The sequence below is a fragment of the Pelodiscus sinensis genome, chromosome 21, assembly GCF_049634645.1.
Source record: "Pelodiscus sinensis isolate JC-2024 chromosome 21, ASM4963464v1, whole genome shotgun sequence".
Classification (NCBI taxonomy): Eukaryota; Metazoa; Chordata; order Testudines; family Trionychidae; genus Pelodiscus; species Pelodiscus sinensis.
This window is the reverse complement of record NC_134731.1, coordinates 19,870,231-19,892,838: the sequence shown is the minus strand read 5'-3', so window position 1 is coordinate 19,892,838 and position 22,608 is coordinate 19,870,231. Positions and strand designations below refer to the sequence as shown.

General features: G+C 44.9%; 1 protein-coding gene across 7 annotated transcripts in view; it reads left to right on the top strand.

The window, feature by feature from the left end:
- TPST1 (tyrosylprotein sulfotransferase 1) overlaps positions 1–22,608 on the top strand; it is a 104,271-nt gene that overhangs the window by 60,925 nt on the left and 20,738 nt on the right. For 4 of the 7 annotated variants that reach the window (XR_012897145.1, XR_012897143.1, XR_012897144.1 and 1 more), the window contains exon 4: positions 21,816–21,866. The exons of 1 other annotated variant lie outside the window; for it this stretch is intronic. Coding sequence is in view for 3 of the 6 variants with exons in the window: in XM_075905090.1 (XP_075761205.1) it covers positions 21,816–21,866 (51 nt within the window). In the remaining 3 variants the exon portion in view is untranslated. Of the gene's footprint in view, positions 1–13,947; positions 15,618–21,815; positions 21,867–22,608 lie in introns of those variants that run through there. 2 more of the 7 variants (XM_075905091.1, XM_075905092.1) reach the window with 2 other exon arrangements.

The window sequence follows — 22,608 nt, the reverse complement described above, 5'->3', positions numbered from 1 at the left end:
GTTCTCTTCCTGGTCCCGTACTGTCCTCTGGCTCTTCTGCCTACTGTGCTTTCAGGATTAAACGCTGCCTTCTATTGAAGTTTTCATCCTCTCTGATCAAGTGTAGGGTCGACACTTGGGCCTCCAATCCTCTAATTATTTTCTTCCAAAATGGCGACCAGCTTGCACTTAGTGCAGATGAAATCTGTTCGTTCTTCTGGGAGGAAGACAAACATGGCATATTCTGTGCAAATAACAAGAGCAGACCTATCACCATCCATCCCTGCTGTCCTGGAAAAAGGATTTAAAAGAAAGGCAAGAAAACCTCGCCCCCTTCTCTCTCCCCTTCCAAACTCCCTCTAAACTCCCTGTTAGCACTCACCTGTTCACAAGCTCTTTGGTCGCTTGCTCACTGCTTTATAAATCTCTGAACTGCCTGAAAGTCCCTCCCCCTATCAAGGCTCAGCCAATCAGCAGAGACTTCTAGAATTCGAATTTCAATTAGAAGTCAACAGTTTCCAGCTGCCAGTCATAGCACACACTCCATTAAGGGCAGGAGCAGGGGGAGGGGGAAAGGGAAGAGGAGGGGAAAAAAAAATCCAACCTCAGTCACAAACACAAGATCAGCCCGTAGCAAGAAAGTCCCAAACACAACACATACTGCAGACAGCCACTTCCCTCGAGTCCTGTATCTGCTTCTCCTTTACCTGCTGAACTCCCTCTCTCAACTCCCTGTTAGCACTCACCTGATCACCTTTCGGTAGCTAAAACCTATTTGTCCATATTACTGAATAGAAATAGGTACAGGAATGGAACATTTATTTTCCTGTAAGCTGTCTCTGTAAAGATTACTTCCCATGCATGGCCTTTCCAGACTACAGATGTTGCCAGGCCATAGAATCCTAGGGCTGGAAGAGACCTCAGGGATCATCGAGTCCAGTCCTCTGCCCAAAGCAGGACCAACCCCAACTCAATCATCCCAGCCAGGGATTTGTCAAGCAGGGACTTAAAAACCTCTAGGGATGGAAATTCCAGCCCCTCCCTAGGTAACCCATTCCAGTGCTTCCCCACCCCTCCTAATGAAATAGTTTTTCCTAATATGCAACTTAGACCTCCCTCATTGCAACTTGAGACCACTGCTCTGTGTTCTGCCGTCCGTCATTACTGAGAACAGCCTCTCGCCATCCTCTTTGGAACCACCCTTCAGTTAGTTAAAGGCTGCTGTGATGAACAGGAGGACTGCTGACCAGTACCCAGTGACTAAGGGTATGTCTACACTACAGCGCTAATTCGAACTAACTTAGTTCGAATTAGTTAATTCGAACTAACGCATCCAGACTAAAAAACTAGTTCGAATTAGCGTTTTGCTAATTTGAACTAGCAAGTCCACATTAAGTGGACCCTGAACCGGGCTTAAGGATGGCCGGAAGCAGTGCCGGCAGGGCATCAGAGGAGGACTTAGAGCGTGGAGATGCTGTCTCGGGCTAGCCGAGGGCTGTGCTTAAAGGGTCCCGACCCCCACCCCGGACAGACAGTTCTCAGGGTGCCCCGCTTGCAAAGCAGTCTTGGCTTGGAGTGCCCGGAGTACCCACACTGGGCACATCACAGCACTCGGCCATCCGCCCGGCTGCACTTGCCGCAGGCTGCCATATAGGGAGAGGGGGCAATTCAGGGGCTGCAGGAGAGTTTCCACCCCCAGAAGCCCGCAGAGCCAGCCCAGTCCTCCCCATCGGGGGCTCGTACCCCATTCCTCCCTCACCTCCTTCCACTTACCCTTCCCTAGCCCCTTTTCTTGATGTACAAAATAAAGGACAATTGTGATCAATGGAATCTGTCTTTATTGAACAAAACTGGGGGAGACTGGGAAAAGGAGGTGAGAGAGGGGAAGAGATTGGCTGGGAGAGGGGAGGGCAACTAAAATGATCAGGGGTTGGGAACAGGTCCCATATGAAGAGAGGCTAAAGAGACTGGGACTTCTCAGCTTAGAAAAGAGGAGACGGAGGGGGGACAGGATAGAGGTCTCTAAAAACAGGAGTTGGGTGGAGAGGGTGCATACAGAAAAGTTCTTCATTAGTTCCCATAAAGAAGGACTAGAGGACACCAAATGAAATGAATGGGTAGCAGGCTTCAAACTAGTAACAGAAAGTTGTTCTTCACAAAGCAGAGTCAACCTGTGGAACTCCTTGCTGCAGGAGGCTGTGAAGGCTACAACTAGAACAGAGTTGAAAGGGAAGTGAGATCAAGTCATGGAGGTTGGGTCCATGGAGTAGTCTTAGCCAGGGGGTAGGAGTGGTGTCCCTGCCCAAAGTTTGTGGAAGACTGGAGAGGGATGGCACGAGACAAATGGCTTGGTCACTATCTTCGGTCCATCCCCTTCAGGGTCCCTAGGGTTGGCCGCTGTCGGCAGACAGGCTACTGGGCTAGATGGACCTTTGGTCTGACCCAGTACGGCCATTGTAAGCTCAGCGCTCAGGGTCGGGGGTCTCAGTGGACCCCCTTGATTTTCATGCACACCTGCTCCTGGGTGGCCAGGCTGGCAGCTCTCCTGCCCTAGCTGGCCACTTTCCTGTGCCTAGTGCGGAGATCATGGACGAAGTCCACGATGTCCGCACTAGCCCAGGCGGGTGCCCGCCTCTTGCGATCTCGGGTAAGCTCCCGGGAGCCGCCAGCCTGGTCCCGGGAAGAGGGGGCGGGCTGGGGGGCATCGGGTGGGTGGCTTGATCCGTGCCAGGTGCAGGGTCTGCTGTCTGGGTGCTGGCAGGCTTGCACCTGGCACAGGCACCGTAGCCAGCCCGTGCCCCTTTAAGGGGTCCGGGGCCGGGAGGGGGGCAGTAGAGTTTCCCTGGTGTTGGCCAGAGTGGCCACCAGGGAAACCGGGGGAGGGCTAGCCTCCCACTAGTTCGAATTAAGGGTCTACACAGCCCTTAATTCGAACTAGTAAATTCGAACTAGGCTTAATCCTCGTGGAATGAGGATTACCTAGTTCGAACTAAGCGCTCCGTTAGTTCGAATTAAGTTCGAACTAACGGAGCGCTAGTGTAGCGCCTGTGAAAGTTAGTTCGAACTAACGTCTTTTAGTTTGAACTAACTTTGTAGTGTAGACATACCCTAAGGGGTTAACTCAGGTACCTAGCAAAGGTGTTGGCCAGGGGGCCGGGAGAGTCAATCAAGATAGAGGCTTGGAATTTGAATTGGATATAGATTCCTTGCCTGCTTTCTTTGGGTGGGAGAGTAATACCAGGGTTGAGCCACAGAATGATTTAACCTGGGCAAGACTACTATGCCCCCCTCCCCTTGAAATTCAGAGTATGGGATTAGAATGAACAAAAAGAAAATGAGAAGGGAGTACTTCTAATTAGTACGAGTCCAGTCATGGTCAGGGTAATTTCTGGGGTTGCCAGATGGTTTCAACAAAAACCGGACACACTTAACATTACATCACAATCTACATTACATCTTAATTTAGAAAATTCCAGACATTTATATTTTCTCATTTCTATGTTCTCCATTTGTTTCGCGAACAGAAAGCTCAAATACTGGACTGTCCAGTTCAAAACCGGACACCTGGCATCACTAGTAATTTCTCTTGATTTTTGTGATTGGTTTGATCGGCTTGGTGTGAGTCTATGCTCCTCCCTCCCTCCCCCCACATCTAAGCATCATGCTGACACTTTGTTCTCTGTTTTAATTTGTTTTCCTCAGTTGCTTGGTACATCTAGCAACCAAGTCTGCTTTATTGAGTTTATCTTTTGTTTGGCAATAAAAATCACTTCTGTTAAGGTGATTATTTGATTCTTGTGTCCTGGAAGGTCTGCCTGTGTATCTGCAGGCCTCGGAGTAAGGGGGTTAGCTACAAGAGACTGCAGCTTGTGTTTTCTCTCTTTTAGGATAAAAGAGCTTGCGGGTCTCTGGGGGTGACTCCAAGTATTTTTAATTCCTTTTTTTTTTTTTTTTTAAAGGAGATCAAAGCACTTGATGGTGGCAGCAAAATTCCCAAAATCTGGGTATTAGGGTTCTGGGGAGGAGTTTTTGTAACCAGTGCCTGTAGACATGAGGTTTTGCAGCTCTCTGGAGGGCCCCCACCTTCTGTGCTGGAGTGCCAGAGTGGGGAACAGCCTTGACAGCTGCTATCAGCTCCCCTCCTCGCTTTTCTCTTCTGCAGCCTAAACAAGCACAAATCCCTCAGCCCAGGGGTCGGCAACCTATGGCTCGTGAGTCAAATAGGGCTCTCTAGGGAGCCCGATAAGGCTTTTCTGGAGCCCCAGCTTAGATCGTATGTGTGTGGGGGGAGGGGGGTTTGGAGACTACCTGGTAACCCTAGCTCAGCCCCCTCTTCCTCTCCCCACAGCAGGGAGCCTGTGCTGGTGCTGCAGTCTTAGCCTCTTTCCCTGCCCCCTCATGACTGGAGCATCAGTGCAACTTCCTGCAGGGAGGGGCGGGAGGAGAAAGCCCTGAGGCAGGATCTGACATGCAGGGAACAAACAGGCTAGACCTGCCTCTACATTTGGCTTCCCCTACTTTGGGGAAACCAGGAACTAAAGATGGCTCCTTGCACACTGCTAATTTGTACCCTCAGGACACACTTCTGCAGCCTCCCCTGCCGCCGCTTCATGGAGTCTGCCTGCTGGCGAATAGAAGCAGCAGGAGGCGTGTTACACATTGCCTGCCATGTGGTGCGGAAATAAGTGCCTCCACACCCCTTCATGCCCAGACTCCCAACCTCTTCAGTCACTCCCCCCCACTCCCATGTCAGACAGCCTGCCCCAGCCCTCTGGCCAAAATCCTTACCTACCCCCAGCCAGACGCTCTCTGTCCCCTGCCAGATATCCTCAGCCCCCTGACAAAAATCCCCTCTGTCCCCTGGCCAGATAACCCCTGCCTCCTGGCCAGGCAGCTTGCCCCCTGGCCAGACCTTGCACCCTTACCCCCTCCTACAGCCCACCTCCTGCTCAGATCCTGCACTCCTATCCCTGTCCCACACACTTAATGCCTCATTTTTGGCCCCAACCCAGAGCCTCAAGGGGCCCACAAAACCCACTCACCCTGGAACCCCAGAAGAGTACATCTGGCCTGAGGCCTTGAACCTCAGTCCTCCTTGCCCTTCTCCCCACTGTGGGACTGGAGCACCAGGGAGTGAGGTGTTTCAGTTGGGGGCCACATCAGTGAGGGTTGGGGTTTTTTTTGCTTCTGCTTCTCACGTGTGCGATCCTTGGCTGATTTTTTTTCTGTTGCTCATTGGCCCCCAACCCTGCTATAAATTAAGACAATGTTGAAATCTTTTGTGTGGGACATAATATTTTACTGTATTTAAAAATGAAGCCTGTCCAACTAGCCCCCAATTTGGTCCCAGCCCGTCTGGCTGCAGTGTCATAATACTCCTGCATTCCCCCCACACACCAACCCTGAGCCCATTAGACATCCAAAGCCCTGTGCCCTGAGCCCCTCATATCCCCATATCCCCAGACTCCTGCACCCCCAGTTTCCTGCCATAGCACTCCTGCACCCCTCTCCCACACCGCAACCTTGTGCCCTGAGTCCCTCATTGCCCCATACGCCCTGCCCTGAGCCCCTTGTGCACGCCAACCCAGACTCCGGCACCCCCACATCCCCAGCCCCCTGCCATAAGATTGACAGAAGGCAGACTGAATGCATGCACAAAGCTGGATTTGACCCATTATGATGTAAACTTCAAAGAACTGTGCAAAAAGATGCAGCAGCAGAAGTCCCATTAAATAAAGTCTGTGAATACACTGTTTCATTTGTGCTATCATTAATCATTGTCAGTCATCAATAATATTAAGTTGTATATTTTCAGTCATGCAAATGGGCATTCTTGCACAGCTCTTTGCTGACCATTTGTCCTGAATTTTGACATAGTTTGGCTGGCTCTTCATTTGAAAAGGTTGCCGACCCCTGCCTAAGCCCTCTTCAATGCATCCACATCCTGTGTGTAATGCGGGGACCCAGAATTGGACACAATACTCCAGATGTGGCCTCACCAATGCTGAATAAAGGAGAATAATCACTTCTCTAGATCTGCTTAAAATGCTCCTCCTAATGCACCCCAATATGCCATTAGCTTTCTTGGCTGCAAGAACAACAAGGAGTCCTGTAGCACCTTATAGACTAATGGATTTATTGGAGCATAAGCTTTTGTGGGCAAAGATCCACTTCGTCTTTGCCCATGAAAGCTTATACTTCAATAAATCTGTTAGTCTATAAGGTGCCACAGGACTTCTCATAGTCTGAATCTGCATAAACAAACACGGCTACCCCTCTGATACTTAGCTACAAGGGCACACTGTTGAGTCATCTCCAGCTTCTCATCCACTGTAATCCCCAGGTCCATTTCTGCCAAGTTGCTGCTTAGCCAGTTGGTCCCCAGCCTGTAACAATACTTGGGATTCTTCCATCCCAAGCGCAGGACTCTGCACTTGTCCTTTTTGAACCTCATCAGATTTCTTTTGGCCCAATCCTCTAATCTTTCTAGACCAGAGAGTCCCAGATTTGGCAGGTTCAACCTGTGTTTACTTTCCAAGGGCCCAATTCTTCAACATGCTGAGCATCTTAAAAGTTTTTCAAAGCCCCTGGAAAGTTGTTGTTGGGTGCTCAGCAGTTCCTAAGCTTGAGCCTGAAGTAACGTTCCTTTCCTTCTCTTCCCCCCCCCCTTCTCTCCCCCATCCGCACACCCTTGCATACTTTTAAAATTAGAGCCAGGTCTCTGACAAATTCACTCCTCTTACTTTGTTTTGTGATAAAGGACTAGAAAAGCATAAGCAAAAAACTAGAAGCTTTCTCATGCCAGGTGCACTAGAATGCCATCCACTTTGTGAAGAAGCCACATACAGTCCTTCCATTTGCATGATGACAGAATGAAAATAGGTATTCAGATGAATTGTATGTTGCCAGGAATGGCAAATTACGAACCACTGAAAAGTTGCTGTGCATATATTGTGCTTCTCCAAAGGAAACTTTATAAATATAAGTCCACCTTGCTTTTAGGATTTATAAAAGTTAATTACTCTTATTTCTTCCCTACAGATGTAATGTGTTTGTAGTCTTGTCCATCATACTACTTCCCCCTTTCTAGAATTTTTTTCCTTGTGCTGTTAATAACAATCTATTTCTTTCAACTGATGTAAGTTTGAGAAAAGGGTCCCAAATTATTGAAGAGCTGATAGACATCTTCAATTTTTTGATCTTCATTTCCAAACTCCTTATACAAATATGAAGCCTTCACTAAGGATGTTAAATATCTGTTAATTGACTAGTTGAGTAGTCGATGGAATTTCGATAGGCACTTCTGCATTCCTCCTTTAAAATGTACAACTCCGCATGCAGCCTGGGACCAGCGGGAAGTCCTGCTGACTCAGGGCTGCATGAGGGCGTGCCAGCTTTGAAATGTACAAGAGTCCAAAGTGGGTGCTCTTGTGCATTACAAATCCTCAGCGCAGCATGGAGCCCGGAGTCAATGGGGTTCATGCTGCACTGTGGATTTGAAAAGCTCTGTGGAACTGGGGTCAGCTGGGCTCTCCCCAGATGATCCTGGGTTCCGCAGAAATGCTGCAGAGCCTAGGATCAGCTGGGAACTCCCTAGCTGACCCGGGCTCCACAGCGCCACTTTGAAATCCCTCTTTGGCCTTTCAAAGGGGCAGTGCCACACAGCTGAGCCACCAGGGATCAGCTGTGTGGCGCTGCCCTTTGAACGCCGTCTCCGCATTTCAAAGGGGCAGTCCTGCACAGCTGATAGAGGCATCTGGGGGAGGGGGAGGCGAATCGACTAGTCCTTAACGTCCTTAGCCTTCACATCCAGTTTAGCAGTAACTACCTCTGAATCCCCTGTGTTTACCATATCCTCTTCACTTGCAGGGAGTGTTAACATCCAGTTTCCTATGATACTCTTTGGATACTTTCCAAAAACCGAACAGATTGCCAGATACTATAAGATATAAAAGTTCTTGCTGTTGAATTGAAACTTTACTCAAGTTTCTTTTAACCTGAACTTGTGAATGTAACTTGTGAAATATTATGTGTCTCCTTCAGAACGGCTTTATCTTAAAATATTTCTGCTAATAAATCTTGCAAGCAACTGCTTTTCATTGTGGACTAATTGCTTCATTAATTTTATGGTTGGACTTTCAGGCTTGTCCTGTGCTGTGTGCATGCTTGTAACACATTCTTATGCATAGCATTGGGCATAGATGTGGAAGATGTATGCCACTAGAATCTGAAATGTTTTGGATATAGATCAGTAAGTACAGAGGAGAAATAAATAATTTCTGTCCCTTAATGTTTACATGGCACCTATTGACTTCAACGCTAGCTCTCTCTGCATTTATGCAGATTTGTGTGTGTAGTTGTTTTTCCTATATAAGCAAATCTTTTGGTCACTTAGCAATGACTTAAATTTAGTATGTTTATAATTAAACTTACAGTGGCTTTTTCTAGAAATAGAAGAGGTAAACAGATTCCATATTCTCTCACAAAGGAAAGGGATCTTTCGTAATTGAAAATACAAATTCAATGTACATATCAGAGATTAATAATTTGTATTTTCTGAAATGCTACAAACTAATAGCCCATTTACCAAGTGAAGACTATAAAGTATTAGAATCACTTAATTATATTTTAAGAATATCTGATGTTGCCTGTAGTTCAACCAAAATAGTGAACTCAGAGAGGCATCTGTTAAGTTTCATAAAGACAGCAACAACTACAGGATTCCTCGTGACTATTAGATTTTGACTTATGCCCAGTTAAAATTGGCTTATCCTTGTATTATGACTGGCAGTGCAGCTCCTTCTCACATCTGTAACATATTATTCCAGTTTTTCTTTGGCACACACTCCACATTGAATGGATTTGTGGACACGGTATTATATATTCCAGTCATTTCTTTTGTCTTCTCCAGGCATGAATGGGCAATTTTTGATTGGGGGGCGGGGCACTCTAAGATTCTAGGGGGGAGGGTCTGGGATGGAGGTTGGGTGCGGAATGGAGATTGGAGTAAGGGTTTGGGTGCAGGAGAGGGTGAGGAGCTTGAGTGAAAGAGGGAGTTGTAACTTAGGGGCAGAGGATTGGGGTGCAGGAGACGATTCTGGCCTGGGAGGGGATGTAAGAAGGGTGCAGAGTCTGGAAGGGATTTGTGATCTGGGAAAGGAGGTGCAGGGGATTTGGGCGGTGACCTGAAGCAAGGAGCCAAAGTGCAGGAGGGGTTGCCAGAAGCAGACTTTGGCCAGGAGGCACTTAGGTAGGTGGCTCCCCACCAGTAGCCCAGTAGGACCATCAGGCAGACTTCTTGCTTGCCATAGCCTCAGAATGCTCAAAGTGCCCAGCTATTGAGGCCCCATGCCTCTCTGCGCCATGTGCCCCGTGGGCCATCGTATAATAACTTCTGCGAGGTATATTTTTCACTGGTATGTCACAAACAATTCTGTTGACTAATCACAATAGTTGGAGAAGAAACCTGAGTCTTCAACCCTTTGATTTCAGAAACCAAGCTTAACCTCTGCTTGGATCTTGATATTTCCCCAATATTCTATTCATGTTATCCTCTGAGATAAGAATATGATCACTAATATTGTGTATACCCTATTTTTAAGCCCGGGTTCACAATAATGATTCAAAACATTGGAAATAATGCATCTGACACCAATGTGATTGATTGAACAACTTGTTAAAGATGATTGAACAGATTGTTAAAGATGGAGTGTATACTGAATTTGTATAAGGTAGCAAAAATATCATATAGCTGTGAAACAGATCAGAATCGAAGCCAAGCTTGAGCTGCAGGTAAGCTGTGAGTGGATGATGTTGGAAGCATTTCACGATGTGTGTATTGTCTTATATTCTGTATGGCTAGGTTTGCACTAGGGGATAAGTTTGAATTAAGATATTCAACTCCAGCTGCATAAATTGCATAGCTTGAGTCGAAGTATCTTAAATCGAATTTTGGCACCATCCACAGGGCTCCCTTTGACTTCCCTAACTTCTCGTAGGAGCAGAAGTCGACGGGAGTGCCCTCTCAGTTCGAATTATCGTGTCTTCACTAGACCCACTAATTCGAACCCTGGAAGATCGACTGCTGCTGCTTTGATCTTTTCTGTAGTGTAGACATGGCCTATACACTCTAACTTTTAAACTGAAAAAGGAAAAACAATAACATTTCATCTTTGGTGGTTCTTTTCTAAATGTCCACCCATTAGAGTTGGATTTCCTTGGTGGGAATCCACAAATCTCCTGTGGTGCAGTATTTATAGTCTTTTTATTAATTTTCTTCTTTGATCTTTTTGAATGTATATACTCCACTGCTTCCATTCTCTCCACAGGAATGTCTGCACAGTTTGGAAAAAAAAAAAATCCTATTGTTAATCAGTTTTGAGCTGTTCACTACTAAAGAATAAGTTGTTAATGTCTGTAAGTTGCCATTTGTTCAGTGACCTATATAAAATGATCCGGAGGGGTAGCCAAGTTAGCCTGTAACTAGAAAAATTTGAAAAACAACGAATAATCTAGTAGCAACGTAAAGACTGACCCACAACATGTAGATGGTGTCATGAGCTTCCCTGGGCATAACCCACTTCTTCGGATGACTGCAGTATTAAAAGTCCAGATCCAAGAAATAAATAAGGGAAGGGTGGGGAAAAGGAGGGGGGGGGGGAGAAAAAAGACAGTGAATAGATTGCTCAAGTAGTTACAAGAGGCTGAAAAGAACAATTAGCATTGTTTGGTTAAGTCATTAGGATGTGGAAGGCAGTGTGCGAGCCAGCTGATATCTGGACACTTATTATGATATCACTCCAAGTCACCCTGTTGTTTCAGGCCAATTCCACAAGCCAAATACACTGGGAAGGGTTGGAACTTAACTTTGTTTACAAGTTTAATTCTTATCAGAATGGAATGAAGAGAAATATCTGCTGGCTGGCACACTACCTTTCATATCCTAGTGACTTAACCAACCAAACAAACAAGGGAGGTGCTAATAGTTCTTTTGTAATTACTTGAACAATCTATTCACTGTCTTTTTTCTTTTTTTTTCCCCCTCCTCTTCCTTCCCCACTCACCTACTTCCCTTATTTATTCTTGGATCTGGACTTTTAATACTCCAGTCATCTGAAGAAGTGGGTTATGCCCACGAAAGCTCATGATACCATCTACATGTTTTGTTAGTCTTTAAGGTGCTACTAGATTATTCACTGTTTTTCAATGTAAAATGAGTTTGCTGTCTCCTAAGTTCCTACTTGGGAAGCTGGCACTGTGAATATATTTCTTATCTAAAATAGTTTATTTAAATATTTGTAAACACCCTATTTTAAAAAAAGATTAAAAAGCTTTGTTAAAGGTATGTTTTACAAGACGGACTCTTCAATAGAATTTATAATAGCTCATAAAATGAAAGTCTATTTTCTTTTATATGTAAATCACTGCCATACTATTTTGTATTAGAACAATTGTTTTCTCAAAATGCTGCAGATACTATCCCAGCCTGTGGTTTTCATTATGGATATTTGTATCCAGAAAACAATCCATCTCAAAGTAGAAAACTCAGTATATTTCTGAAACTGCCACTTCTCTTAAGATTCCACTCAACATCAGTTACTTGGAAATCTTAACAGTGACAGTGATCACAAGTTAAAATTTACAGTAAAACATGACACCCTTCTCTGACACCACATAACTGAAAAGGTGGTTTTGATAGGCATTTGAGGGTGTGGTTTCCAGACCTCCTTCCTAATAGATTGCCATGATGCAAGGTCTTGATCGGGGGGACAGGATGGATTTAGGTGGGAGATTGAAGCTTACTTAGCTCAGTGCGTGCCCATAGCCCACTCTCACATACCAGACACTTGGGATACACCTGCCTATACTACGGATGTGAACAGGAATCACTTGCTGGGTGATGCCTACTGGGTACTGGTTAATTGGTACCTGGGAGCAGCCATGACCCACTACAGGCAGAAGGCTGCTCCAGCCCTGGGGGTGGGAGTGGGAGCTGGCTGCCCCATGTGGGGAAAGGGGATGGGAGCAGGATCCTAAAGTTTAACTTGTTAAGCCCAACCTCTATATTCGAGTTAGTTTGTCTGCTTTCCCTTTTGTAAAGGGAAGTGTGTGGGTAGAGATTGGTGGAGGCAGGGCGGCGACTCAGCCTGCAAAGACTCCAGTAAATCCCAGGCCTCAGTTACTGGACAATAAAACAGATTTATGACAAATTGAGCAGCCTTACCTTTCCTAATATTAAACTTTAAAGTCTTAATGCTTACAACCCAGCTGTGCCTCCATGAATCTGAAGAAAAGGTGGGGAAAAAATCCTCACCGGATCGATGCCAGATGTGTCCAACAGGAAAAATTCCTTATAGATTCCAAAATGTCTGAGGGTACGTCTAGACTACCGCGTTTTGTCGACGGAAGTTTTGTCGACAGATACTGTCGACAAAACTTCCGTCGACAATTTGCGTCCAGACACATGGAGTTCTGTCGACAAAGCAAGCCGCTTTGTCGACAGAACTCCGTAGTCTGGACGCAGTGTTACAGGCAATAACACCTTCTGTCGACAGAGTTCTGTCGACAGAAAGTGTTATGCCTCGTAACATGAGGTATACCAGCGTCGACAAAACCGCGGAGTTCTGTCGACGTTATGTCGACAGAACTCCGCGGTAGTGTAGACGCTGGTATTGTTTTGTCGACAAAAGTCCACTTTTGTCGACAAAACTAGGTAGTCTAGACACCCCCTCTAGATCAGATCCACAGTGTCCTAAAAACATAGTTCCAATAGTTCAACTAAGATGAGAGAGAGTGGTGCAGCTAACAGAAGGAAGAGGCTTTTGAAAAGTCCCCTGTTCACTTCATAGTTAATTGGTTGTTCCCAATCACCCATCCCAGACAATAGGAAGGTGGCAAATGTGGGAGGCAGGTTCTTGGAGGTGAACTGGGTGGTTATGATGCTCTTAAAGTCTATTATATACATTAGTGTTAAGTACATTGTTTTTGTTATCTCCCTGAAAATCCATAAACTGAAGAGGACTGAAATCTAATGTAATTTAGACTCTGTTGACAGCATAAAATAAATGCTCTGCTTTCTCATCACAGCTGTAGAACATAATTACCACAGTTTAATATTGACAAAGTAATAGTATATTTTACTTCAGAATATACTTCCTTCCCCCAAAGCCAGAGAAACCAGTCCTATGATAGAGAGTGAAATTAGTTTCTTACTATGATTTTTGAAAGAAGGCTCTACTACTTAGGCCAGATTTTTTCTTTTTCTGGTTTTGTGTTGATAGCTGTATAGCTGTCTTAAAATTAAATGGCAAGGGCCGACCGAGCTGCTGGCACTGAAACCGATCCAGCAGTGCCCAGTCCTGCTGGTCATGGGGTCCCCCAAGCAGCAGCTAGCCCCAGAACCTCAAGATCTACCACATTGACTGCTGCAGAAGTCATGGGTCATAGAAAGTTCAGAAATCTGATTTCTGAGACAAGCACAGAGCCCTAATCATAAGCATTATAAATGAGATTACTGTTCATTGAAGCAAGTGTTCTCTTCAACTGTAATTCAAGTTTGTGCAGGAGTAGCTGTTCCTAATTCTCGTTTATCTTACAAAAAGCCAAAGGCATTCTGGTATGTGCTATTGATAAAATATAGCCAGCTTTTTATAGTATTGGTTAAATTTCTCTCTTTCACTGCAAAAGAAGCACACACCCAAATACGTGGATTTTTTTTTTAATTGACATAATGGTAAAAATTACGTTGCAATAAACAAAGATGTCAGTCTTGCCATGAGTCATGTGTTTCAGTAAGTGACTAGCTCTTTGCTTGCTAGCCTTCATGTATGCTTAACATGCTTTTCCCCATCTGCCTAACTTATCGATAGACATGGATGAAGAATAGGGGAAATAATTAATGCTTTTTCTAAAAAGTATGCAAATTATTGAATAAATCATTCCACTATAACTACTGCTCTTTTAATACAGTCTAGCTTTCTTAAAAGCTCCTGATGGTGCAGTATGCTGACATATAAGAAGCAGAGAAATTACAAAGAAGAAAGGTGGCCCAAACGAAGATGCTGTATGTTACACGTTCTGGCCGAGACTCTAATTGAACCGTCTGGAGGAGCAGTACACAAGGTGCCGCTGGGGGATGAGAGGCAACAATTGTTCAAAGCCCTCCAATTTTCTGGGTTTGTCTGGGAGCCAAAATGGCATTTGGTGTAGCTTAGCATGTTAGCAGCTATTCTAAGTTATGGCATCTTCCTTGAGTCTACACAAACCAGAACGGCCCCACATAGGGGCTTGCAGGAGCCAGAGCAGAGCTAAATATGACTACACAATACTGCTAGCTGTCTCTTTTAGGAGCTACAAAGCTGAAATGGAGAATCCTTAGCCATCTTTTTTTTTTACATTTAATAAAAACTGGTACATAATTTTGATGTTTCTAGGAAAGCCGTCTCTGTCTCCTAACCTTGATGAGCAGTCAGTCAACAGGTCAGCTACCTCAGAAAGGAATATCTTCTTTTTACTTTATTCAGTAAATCTTTTTGAAAACTTACAAGGGAACCTTTAATGTTAGAACTCTGTGCTGCTTCCCACTATGTAGTCCACTTCTGGCTATTTGAAAAAAAATTGCCAAGTTGTATATGAGATTCAGATACACTTTTACAAAACCCCACCCAGTCACCAGTATGCACTTCTATATTTTGCTCACTGTTCGAGCAGAATACTATTCAGGCAACTTTCCAGCTCTGTGAGGATTGCATGTTTTTTGCCATCTTCGGAGGACAGGTTAGAGGAGGGAAGAGGTGATTTGTATAAGAAAATCAAACACATTTATAATAATGGCCCCTACTTTAAGGTCTTTAACAAACCTAGGAAGAGGAGAGAAAATAACTGAATACCTTCTTAAATCAGGAAGCCTGGTTTTGTTTAGTGTAATATGTTCTGTATAAACTAACGTTTTTTTAAATTAATACTTAAAAGTGTTATTTAGATCTTGAACTGGTAGCTCCCAAATGGAATTAGAGCTGCAAGTGTTGAAATACAGGATATATGCTGTTTCATTGCCTGCCTGGCTTGTAGAATGTATGTATGTAAGAGCTGAATATGTAAATATCCTCCAAAATTCCTAATCAGATTTTTCTCTTGCATTGTATTTTGGAAAATGTTGCAGTACTGGTGCTTTTTATGTAACATCACATGGGATCTTTGGTTTAGATTATCTGTTTTGTGAATAAGAATTCACATGATAGGAAACTGACTGTTCATAACTGATGGAAGCAAAGAATCCCTTCAGTTATAAATATTTAAAATGTCTGAATCAAATTTAGTTTTTCTTCAGTATCTACATTACAAAAATGAAACACGTAGCAAATTACAATATCACTCTTTTTTGCATTAGTCTGATCTGCTGTGCCCAGTGTGCTTATGGAAAATTAATAATGCTGTATCTCTAGAGGGCTTCATTGTGTGTTTGGCTCTGCCATGATATTAAAATACTAGCTGAGGAGGATTTGTCTTTGGTAGTGTGTGAATAACTGTACAGCTGTTTTCTAGGTGCTTGTTCCTGTATCTCTTGCATGAGAATTTTATTTTGTAAAATTGTGACCATTGTTCTCTGAACTGATCAAATAAAACATTGCAAAATGTAACAGGAGAGAACTAGATCTGTATTTAAATCCTGACCCAGCACTATTATTAATCTTGTTTAGATGGGTCGCTTTTTGTTGAACAAATATTGAGCAACATAGTGTGCTTGGGCTATATTGACTTTTTAATCTGCGTGTTGAAATATTTACTACCACACTGAAGTAATTAGTGTTTTGGACATTTTTTAAATAACCGAGCTAATGATTTTCACTTTTGTCGCAATTATATTTTCCTCTCTTCCTAATTTTGATTTGATGTAACAGATCTTATTGTTTTCATGAGCTATGTTTTCTTCCACTACAAATTCACATTAATATGGAATTGATAGCTGAATGTTTCCGAGGCATTCCATTTCTTGTGTGATGCAGAATGGTTTCATTTTGTGGATAGGTGACTAGATTGTTCCGTACTATTAATGTGACAAGACTGTTGATGCATCACTTTCTTAGCTGCTGTCCAGAGAGATGAGCTTCATTGTAATGGCTTAACTAAAAAATAAAAATCTGTCATAGTCTGCTGAACTCAAATGTTTACAAGACGTTATAGGATCTCATTGACCAGACACTGAATTTTTGACCAGTGAAGCTTTCATTAACATGATTGTGGGAAGCTATGGTTATTGTGGGAAGAGCTTCAAGAATGTGAATGAGAACTGTGCCTATTATTATGGATCACTATTCTGTCTTTGTCCATGCCTTTTGAGATAGCAAGTGTCAAGGTTTTGCAACATATATAAATGGTTCCCTGCTTCCCTGGTTATAGTTTTAGTAAAACCTGGGTCTTTGGATGTGTTTAACCAATCTAGCTATAGAAATAGCGTAGTGAAAGTTCCCAACTCGCTTAGTCCATTCAACATGAGTCATATTGTTTAAAGTTGGACTCATATTGGGGTGAATTATTTTGCAGACAGGAAACGGAGCTGACTCAGCTTCCGAGCCAAGGCCACTGCAGTATACCGACTGAGTTATCATTTCAGGGACAGCGCTGCAGCTAATCTGAGATTATAATCAATGTAACATATTGCACAGACTGTATGTAGCCTAGACTCCCATTCAAACGAGACAAACTGTCAATTCTGTAGAAGCAGGGTTCTTTCATTTGATATTAATTGTATCATGATAACCTACTACAAATTGTATTTAATTCCTCTTTTTAATGCAGTAATTAGTTGTAATTTTGCAGAGATTTCTGCATGACACCATATAGTAAGGAAAGACTGACTTTAAAAAGCAGTGTTTGTATAAGTGGTACTTTTTATGTGTGATAAAGCTTAATTATCATACTCAATATGCTTGTCTGCTCCTGGCATTTCTGGATATATAATCACACACACACAACTTCTACAAACTTTTTAGGACCTAAACATCTACAGTTGATAATTGCATGAATGCACTTTTTTGAAAAAGGCATTGTGGCTCATGGAAAGCATTGCTTCCTGTTAAAGCTGTTGTGAAGGTTCACCAGAGGCAGTAAAAACCACTCTTAAATCTAAACTGTAATTAAGCCCCAAGAGAACTGGAACTATTCCCTACAAATTATGTTAATACACTGATTTTTTTTTGCAAAGTTTGGCGAATAGAATGCTTTGTGAGGAGTTGATCTATACATATTTAACTTTAGAAGACCAAATGAGGGGGCTGGAGCACGTGACCTATAAGGAGAGACTGAGGGAGTTGGGTTTGTTTAGTCTGCAGAAGAGAAGAGTGAGTGGGCATTTGATAGCAGCCTTCAATTTCCTGAAGGGAGGTTCCAAAGAGGATGGAGAAAGCTGTTTACAGTAGTAAGGAATGGAAGAACAAGGAGCAATGGGCTCAAGTTACAGTGGGGGAAGTCTGGGTTAGATATTAGGAAGAACTATTTCCCTAGGAGGGTGGTGAAGCACTGGAATGGGTTCCCTAGGGAGATGGTGGAATCTCCATCACTAGAGGTTTTTAAGTCTTGGCTTGACAAAGCCCTGACTTGGTTAATTTAGTTGGGATTGGTCCTGCATTGTGCAGGGGGCTGGACTTGATGACCTGCTGAGGTCTCTTCCAGCTCTATGATTCTATTTGTTACACTGAACTATTCCATTAATAATTCTAATGGTCATGACATTTAAACATAGTGTAGAAATTTGACTTCCAAAATGAAAACGGGGAACCTGAAGTGAATTTAATCACCTCAGATATAGTCAGTAAGGTGTATAGGTAGGGCCCTACCAAATTCAAGGCCATGAAAAGCACATCATAGAATCATAGAATAATAGGACTGGAAGGGACCTCGAGAGGTCATCGAGTCCAGCCCCCCACCCTCAAGGCAGGACCAAGCTCCGTCTACACCATTCCTGACAGATGTCTATCTAACCTGTTCTTAAATATCTCCAGAGAGGGAGATTCCACCACCTCCCTTGGCAATTTATTCCAATATTTGACCACCCTGACAGTTAGGAATTTTTTCCTAATGTCCAATCTAAACCTCCCCTGCTGCACTTTAAGCCCATTACTCCTTGTCCTGTCCTCAGAAACCAAGAGGAACAAATTTTCTCCTTCCTCCTTGTGACACCCTTTTAGATATTTGAAAACCGCTATCATGTCCCCCCTTAATCTTCTTTTTTCCAAACTAAACAAGCCCAGTTCATGAAGCCTGGCTTCATAGGTCATGTTCTCTAAACCTTTAATCATTCTTGTCGCTCTTCTCTGTACCCTTTCCAATTTCTCCACATCTTTCTTGAAATGTGGCTCCCAGAACTGCACACAGTACTCCAGCTGAGGCCTAACTAGTGCAGAGTAGAGCGGCAGAATGACTTCACGAGTTTTGCTTACAACACACCTGTTGATACAACCTAGACTCATATTTGCTTTTTTTGCAACAGCATCACACTGTTGACTCATATTCAACTTGTGGTCCACTATGACCTCTAGATCCCTTTCTGCCATGCTCCTTCCTAGACAGTCGCTTCCCATCTTGTATGTATGGAACTGATTGTTCCTTCCTAAGTGGAGCACTTTGCATTTCTCTTTATTAAACCTCATCCTGTTTACCTCTGACCATTTCTCTAACTTGCTACGGTCATTTTGAATTAAGTCCCTATCCTCCAAAGAAGTTGCAACCCCACCCAGTTTGGTATCATCTGCAAACTTAATAAGCGTACTCTCTATCCCAATATCTACATCATTGATGAAGATATTGAACAGTACGGGTCCCAAAACAGACCCTTGAGGAACTCCACTTGTTATCCCTTTCCAGCAGGATTTAGAACCGTTAACAACAACTCTCTGACTACGGTTATCCAGCCAATTATGCACCCACCTTATCGTGGCCCTATCTAAGTTATATTTGCCTAGTTTATCAATAAGAATATCATGCGAGACCATATCAAATGCCTTACTAAAGTCTAGGTATATGACATCCACCGCTTCTCCCTTATCCACAAGGCTTGTTATCCTATCAAAGAAAGCTATCAGATTAGTTTGGCATGACTTGTTCTTCACAAACCCATGCTGGCTATTCCCTATCACTTTATTACCTTCCAAGTGTTTGCATATGATTTCCTTAATTACCTGCTCCATTATCTTCCCTGGGACAGACGTTAAACTGACCGGTCTGTAGTTTCCTGGGTTGTTCCAGGAACCATGATACCTGGTCTTTCCCTGTAAAATGGGGGGAAGGAGGTGTGCTTTTACTCTATAATAGGGGTGGGGCCATGATTAGTTTTTGCCAGACTGTGGCAAGTCTCAGCACCACAGGCCAGAAGCCCTGAGCATTAGTGCTGGCACATACACATCTCCAGGCAGGCTAAAGCTGCAGCTGTGAGCACCACTGCTATGTCATGGCAACCAGGGAAGCTTGGCACTCTGTTTGTAGGACTTGTGGTGGCAGTGCCTGCAGGCAAGACCAGTGCATGGAGCCACCTTCCCCACCTCCCCCAAGGGTCGCAGGGATATGCTGGCTCCAGCCACTTCCAAGCATGGCAGTAGTGGAGGGCCGGGGGGGGGGGGGGGGGGTGAGCCTGCCTTAGCCCTGCCACACCACCAAACATAAGCTTATCGGGTAGTCAAGTCACTACTTGACTGGTCCCCTGCCCCCCTTGCTGCCTCTGTATCAGAGGCAGCAAGTGAGGATGCAGGAGCCGGCTGGGGGGAGCAGGCAGCACAGGTTCCGTGGGTTGGGAGTCAAAGGTGCAGCGGGGAATCCGGGGTAGTGGAGACTGTAGCAGTCCACACTTGCCCCAGGTTCTCCTCCGTGCTTCTGCCTTTAAAATGTAGTAAGAGCCGCGGGACTACCTGATTAGTTGATTCATTGAAATTTAACTTCCCTGCTGCCTGAGGTAAGTCCCCCACATCTCCTCCTGCATCCTAACCCTCTGCCCTGAGCCCTCTCCTGCACCCAGAGCCTGCATCCTGACACCCTGATCCAGCTCACCAACTCCCACCCAGATCCCACATCCCCACCCTAACCTCCTGCACCCCAAGTCCTCCTCTCCCGCCCTACCCCAGAGCCTGCACCCCAGTTGGAGCCCTCACATCCTCCTGCATCTCAATCCTCTGCCCTAGATGGAGCCTCCTCCTTCAATCTGAACCCCTCATTTTTGGCCTGGGCCTCTGCTCCCCTTCGCCCACTCCATCGAGTTGCATGTAGCCCATGACTGATTTCTTTTTTTCTTGAGGTCAGTGGTTCCTGATAGGAAAAAGGCTCCCCGCTCCTGCCCTGTGCTATGCAGATTTCACAGGGAAGACGAGCATTTCTCAAAAAGGGATTGGCAAGGGGATGGTGAGGTTATTTTAGGGGCATTACAGTATTGCCACTCTGACTTCTGCACTGCCTTCGGAACTGGAAGGCCAGAGAGTGGCAGCTACTGACAGAGCCCAGCTCTGCAGGGATCAGCGCAGAAGTAAGGGTAGCCATATCCTCCCATGATATCCTCCTGTGGGCACAGCCACCATTCTCCAGCAGCCTGACTCTGAAGGCAGCACTGCCGCCAGCAGCACTGCAACCTGCTCTACAATAACTTTGTGTCTCCTCCCCTCCACCTCCTAGCCATTTCCTCCCTCCCTTCTCTTCATCCTCCTCTCCCCAAACTCCCTTACCCTATAACAGTGGTCCCCAACCTTTAGAGGCTCCCGGGCGCCCGGGAGGTGGGGCCACTCATGCGCCGGGCACCCGGGAGGTGGGGGCCACTCACAAGCTGGGCGCCCGGGGGCGGGGCCATGCGTCCAGGGGCACACCAGGGGACTGGGATGCCCTTGCACCCGGCGCCGGCGTGTGCCCTAGGGCCGGGGCTGGGGCCGCCCGAGCGCCTTGTGCTGTGGGCCGGCGCTGCCTGGGGCCGGCACCGGCGCACCCGAGCACCCGCATGTGCCCCGGGGCTGAGGCCACCCGAGCGCCACGCACCCAGAGCCGGTGCGTGTCGTGCGCCTAGAGCCGGCGCCTCCTGTTAGCCGGGGGCGAGGCCGGCCCAGGTTGTCGACGGGCACCCATGAATGCCCCGGTGGGCACCATGGTGCCCACGGGCACCACATTGGGGACCACTGCCCTATAACTATCCCCCCAGCCACTGATTCCCTCCTTCTCTCCCTTCCCTACCCGTTCTCTGAGCGCCTCCATCTGAACAAGCTGTGCAGGTGGCCCTTCCCCGAGCTGGTCAGCTGAGCTCCCTGCATGTGTGAGAGCTCTGAGCAGAGCTCAATAAACAGCCGCAATCATGCAGCTTACAAGGGACTTAGATCACAACCCAAACCCCTGCACCCAGTCATCTATCCCAAGCTCCCTTCTGCGCCCAATCTCCATCCCAAACGCCACACCTCCTCCATTAATATCATGGAAGAGTGCAGTTCTTGACTGCTTATCAAATTCTTGCCCTCCCCTGTCTTAAAAGAAGCCTAAATATTGTGCGAAGACTATATTTAGTTAAAAATCAACATACATTAGTAGCTACCAACCAATGGGACTCAACTTTTTTTAGGCAAATAGCAAAAAAGTACGAATGCAAAAGGCGACAACAAGAAATCATTTAAATCAAGATTTTCTGTTTGCTGACTTAAATGTTGATTAAAATCATTGGTTTAAATCAATGCTCCATGCTCCAGGCATGTCTGATTAGCAGGACTAGTTCCAGATGACCCAGACTAACCTATCTTTTATTGAATAGGATTCCTGTTAGCAGTTTGAACATCATATAATGATAGCATCTGTTCAAAGTTTTACTATGTTTTTCCCCCCAGGTCTATAAAGGTGAATTTCAGCTTCCTGATTTTCTTAAAGAAATGCCACAGGTACAGTATTGATTTGTTTTCTTTCTCTCTGGCAAAGTGATAGGGAGCAAATGTGTGTATGAGAGAGATGTGATAGGCAACTTCATTAATAACTGCTTCGGAGAGAACCGATGTTTGCCTTTCAGTGCCATCATAGATAGTTGTGTCACAGGCAATATGTCCTCCTATGATAGGAAAGCCTTACATGACAGAAGTTGATGGTAATAATGGTCAGATTTGTGAAGACTTGTAGGCTTCGTCTCTGCTGCCAGGTTTTTTTGGCAGAAAAGATGCTAACAAGGGACTCATTAGCATAAGTCATGATCTCATTAGCATATTTTCTGCCGTTTCTTTTTGCGCAAGGGCTTTTTGCCAGAAGAACTCGCAGTGAAGACATAGCCATAGTGTTTCAGCTTCCCTCTAAAGGAATGGGTAAACGATCTGAGTGTGGAGTTTACGTTTTGTTTCCCTTTGGAGAATTTCCTCATCTGAATTAATGAAGTATGTACCATAAACTGGGTATTGCATCTATTTTGCCCTATTATCTACAGTAATTTGATTTCCTCCCTTCCTGTACATGCTGGCGTCACCTTATATCCTGTTTTTAATAATTAGTTCCATGCCTACTTTTTCTACTTGAGGTCTTGTTTGCTAGTGGGTGATAAGAAAGCAGTGTGCCTAGCCAACTTTTCCCATGGGACTTGAGATCTTCATTGCTCTTCTCATGCACACTCCTGGGAAATCCTAGCAACCCCACACTGTT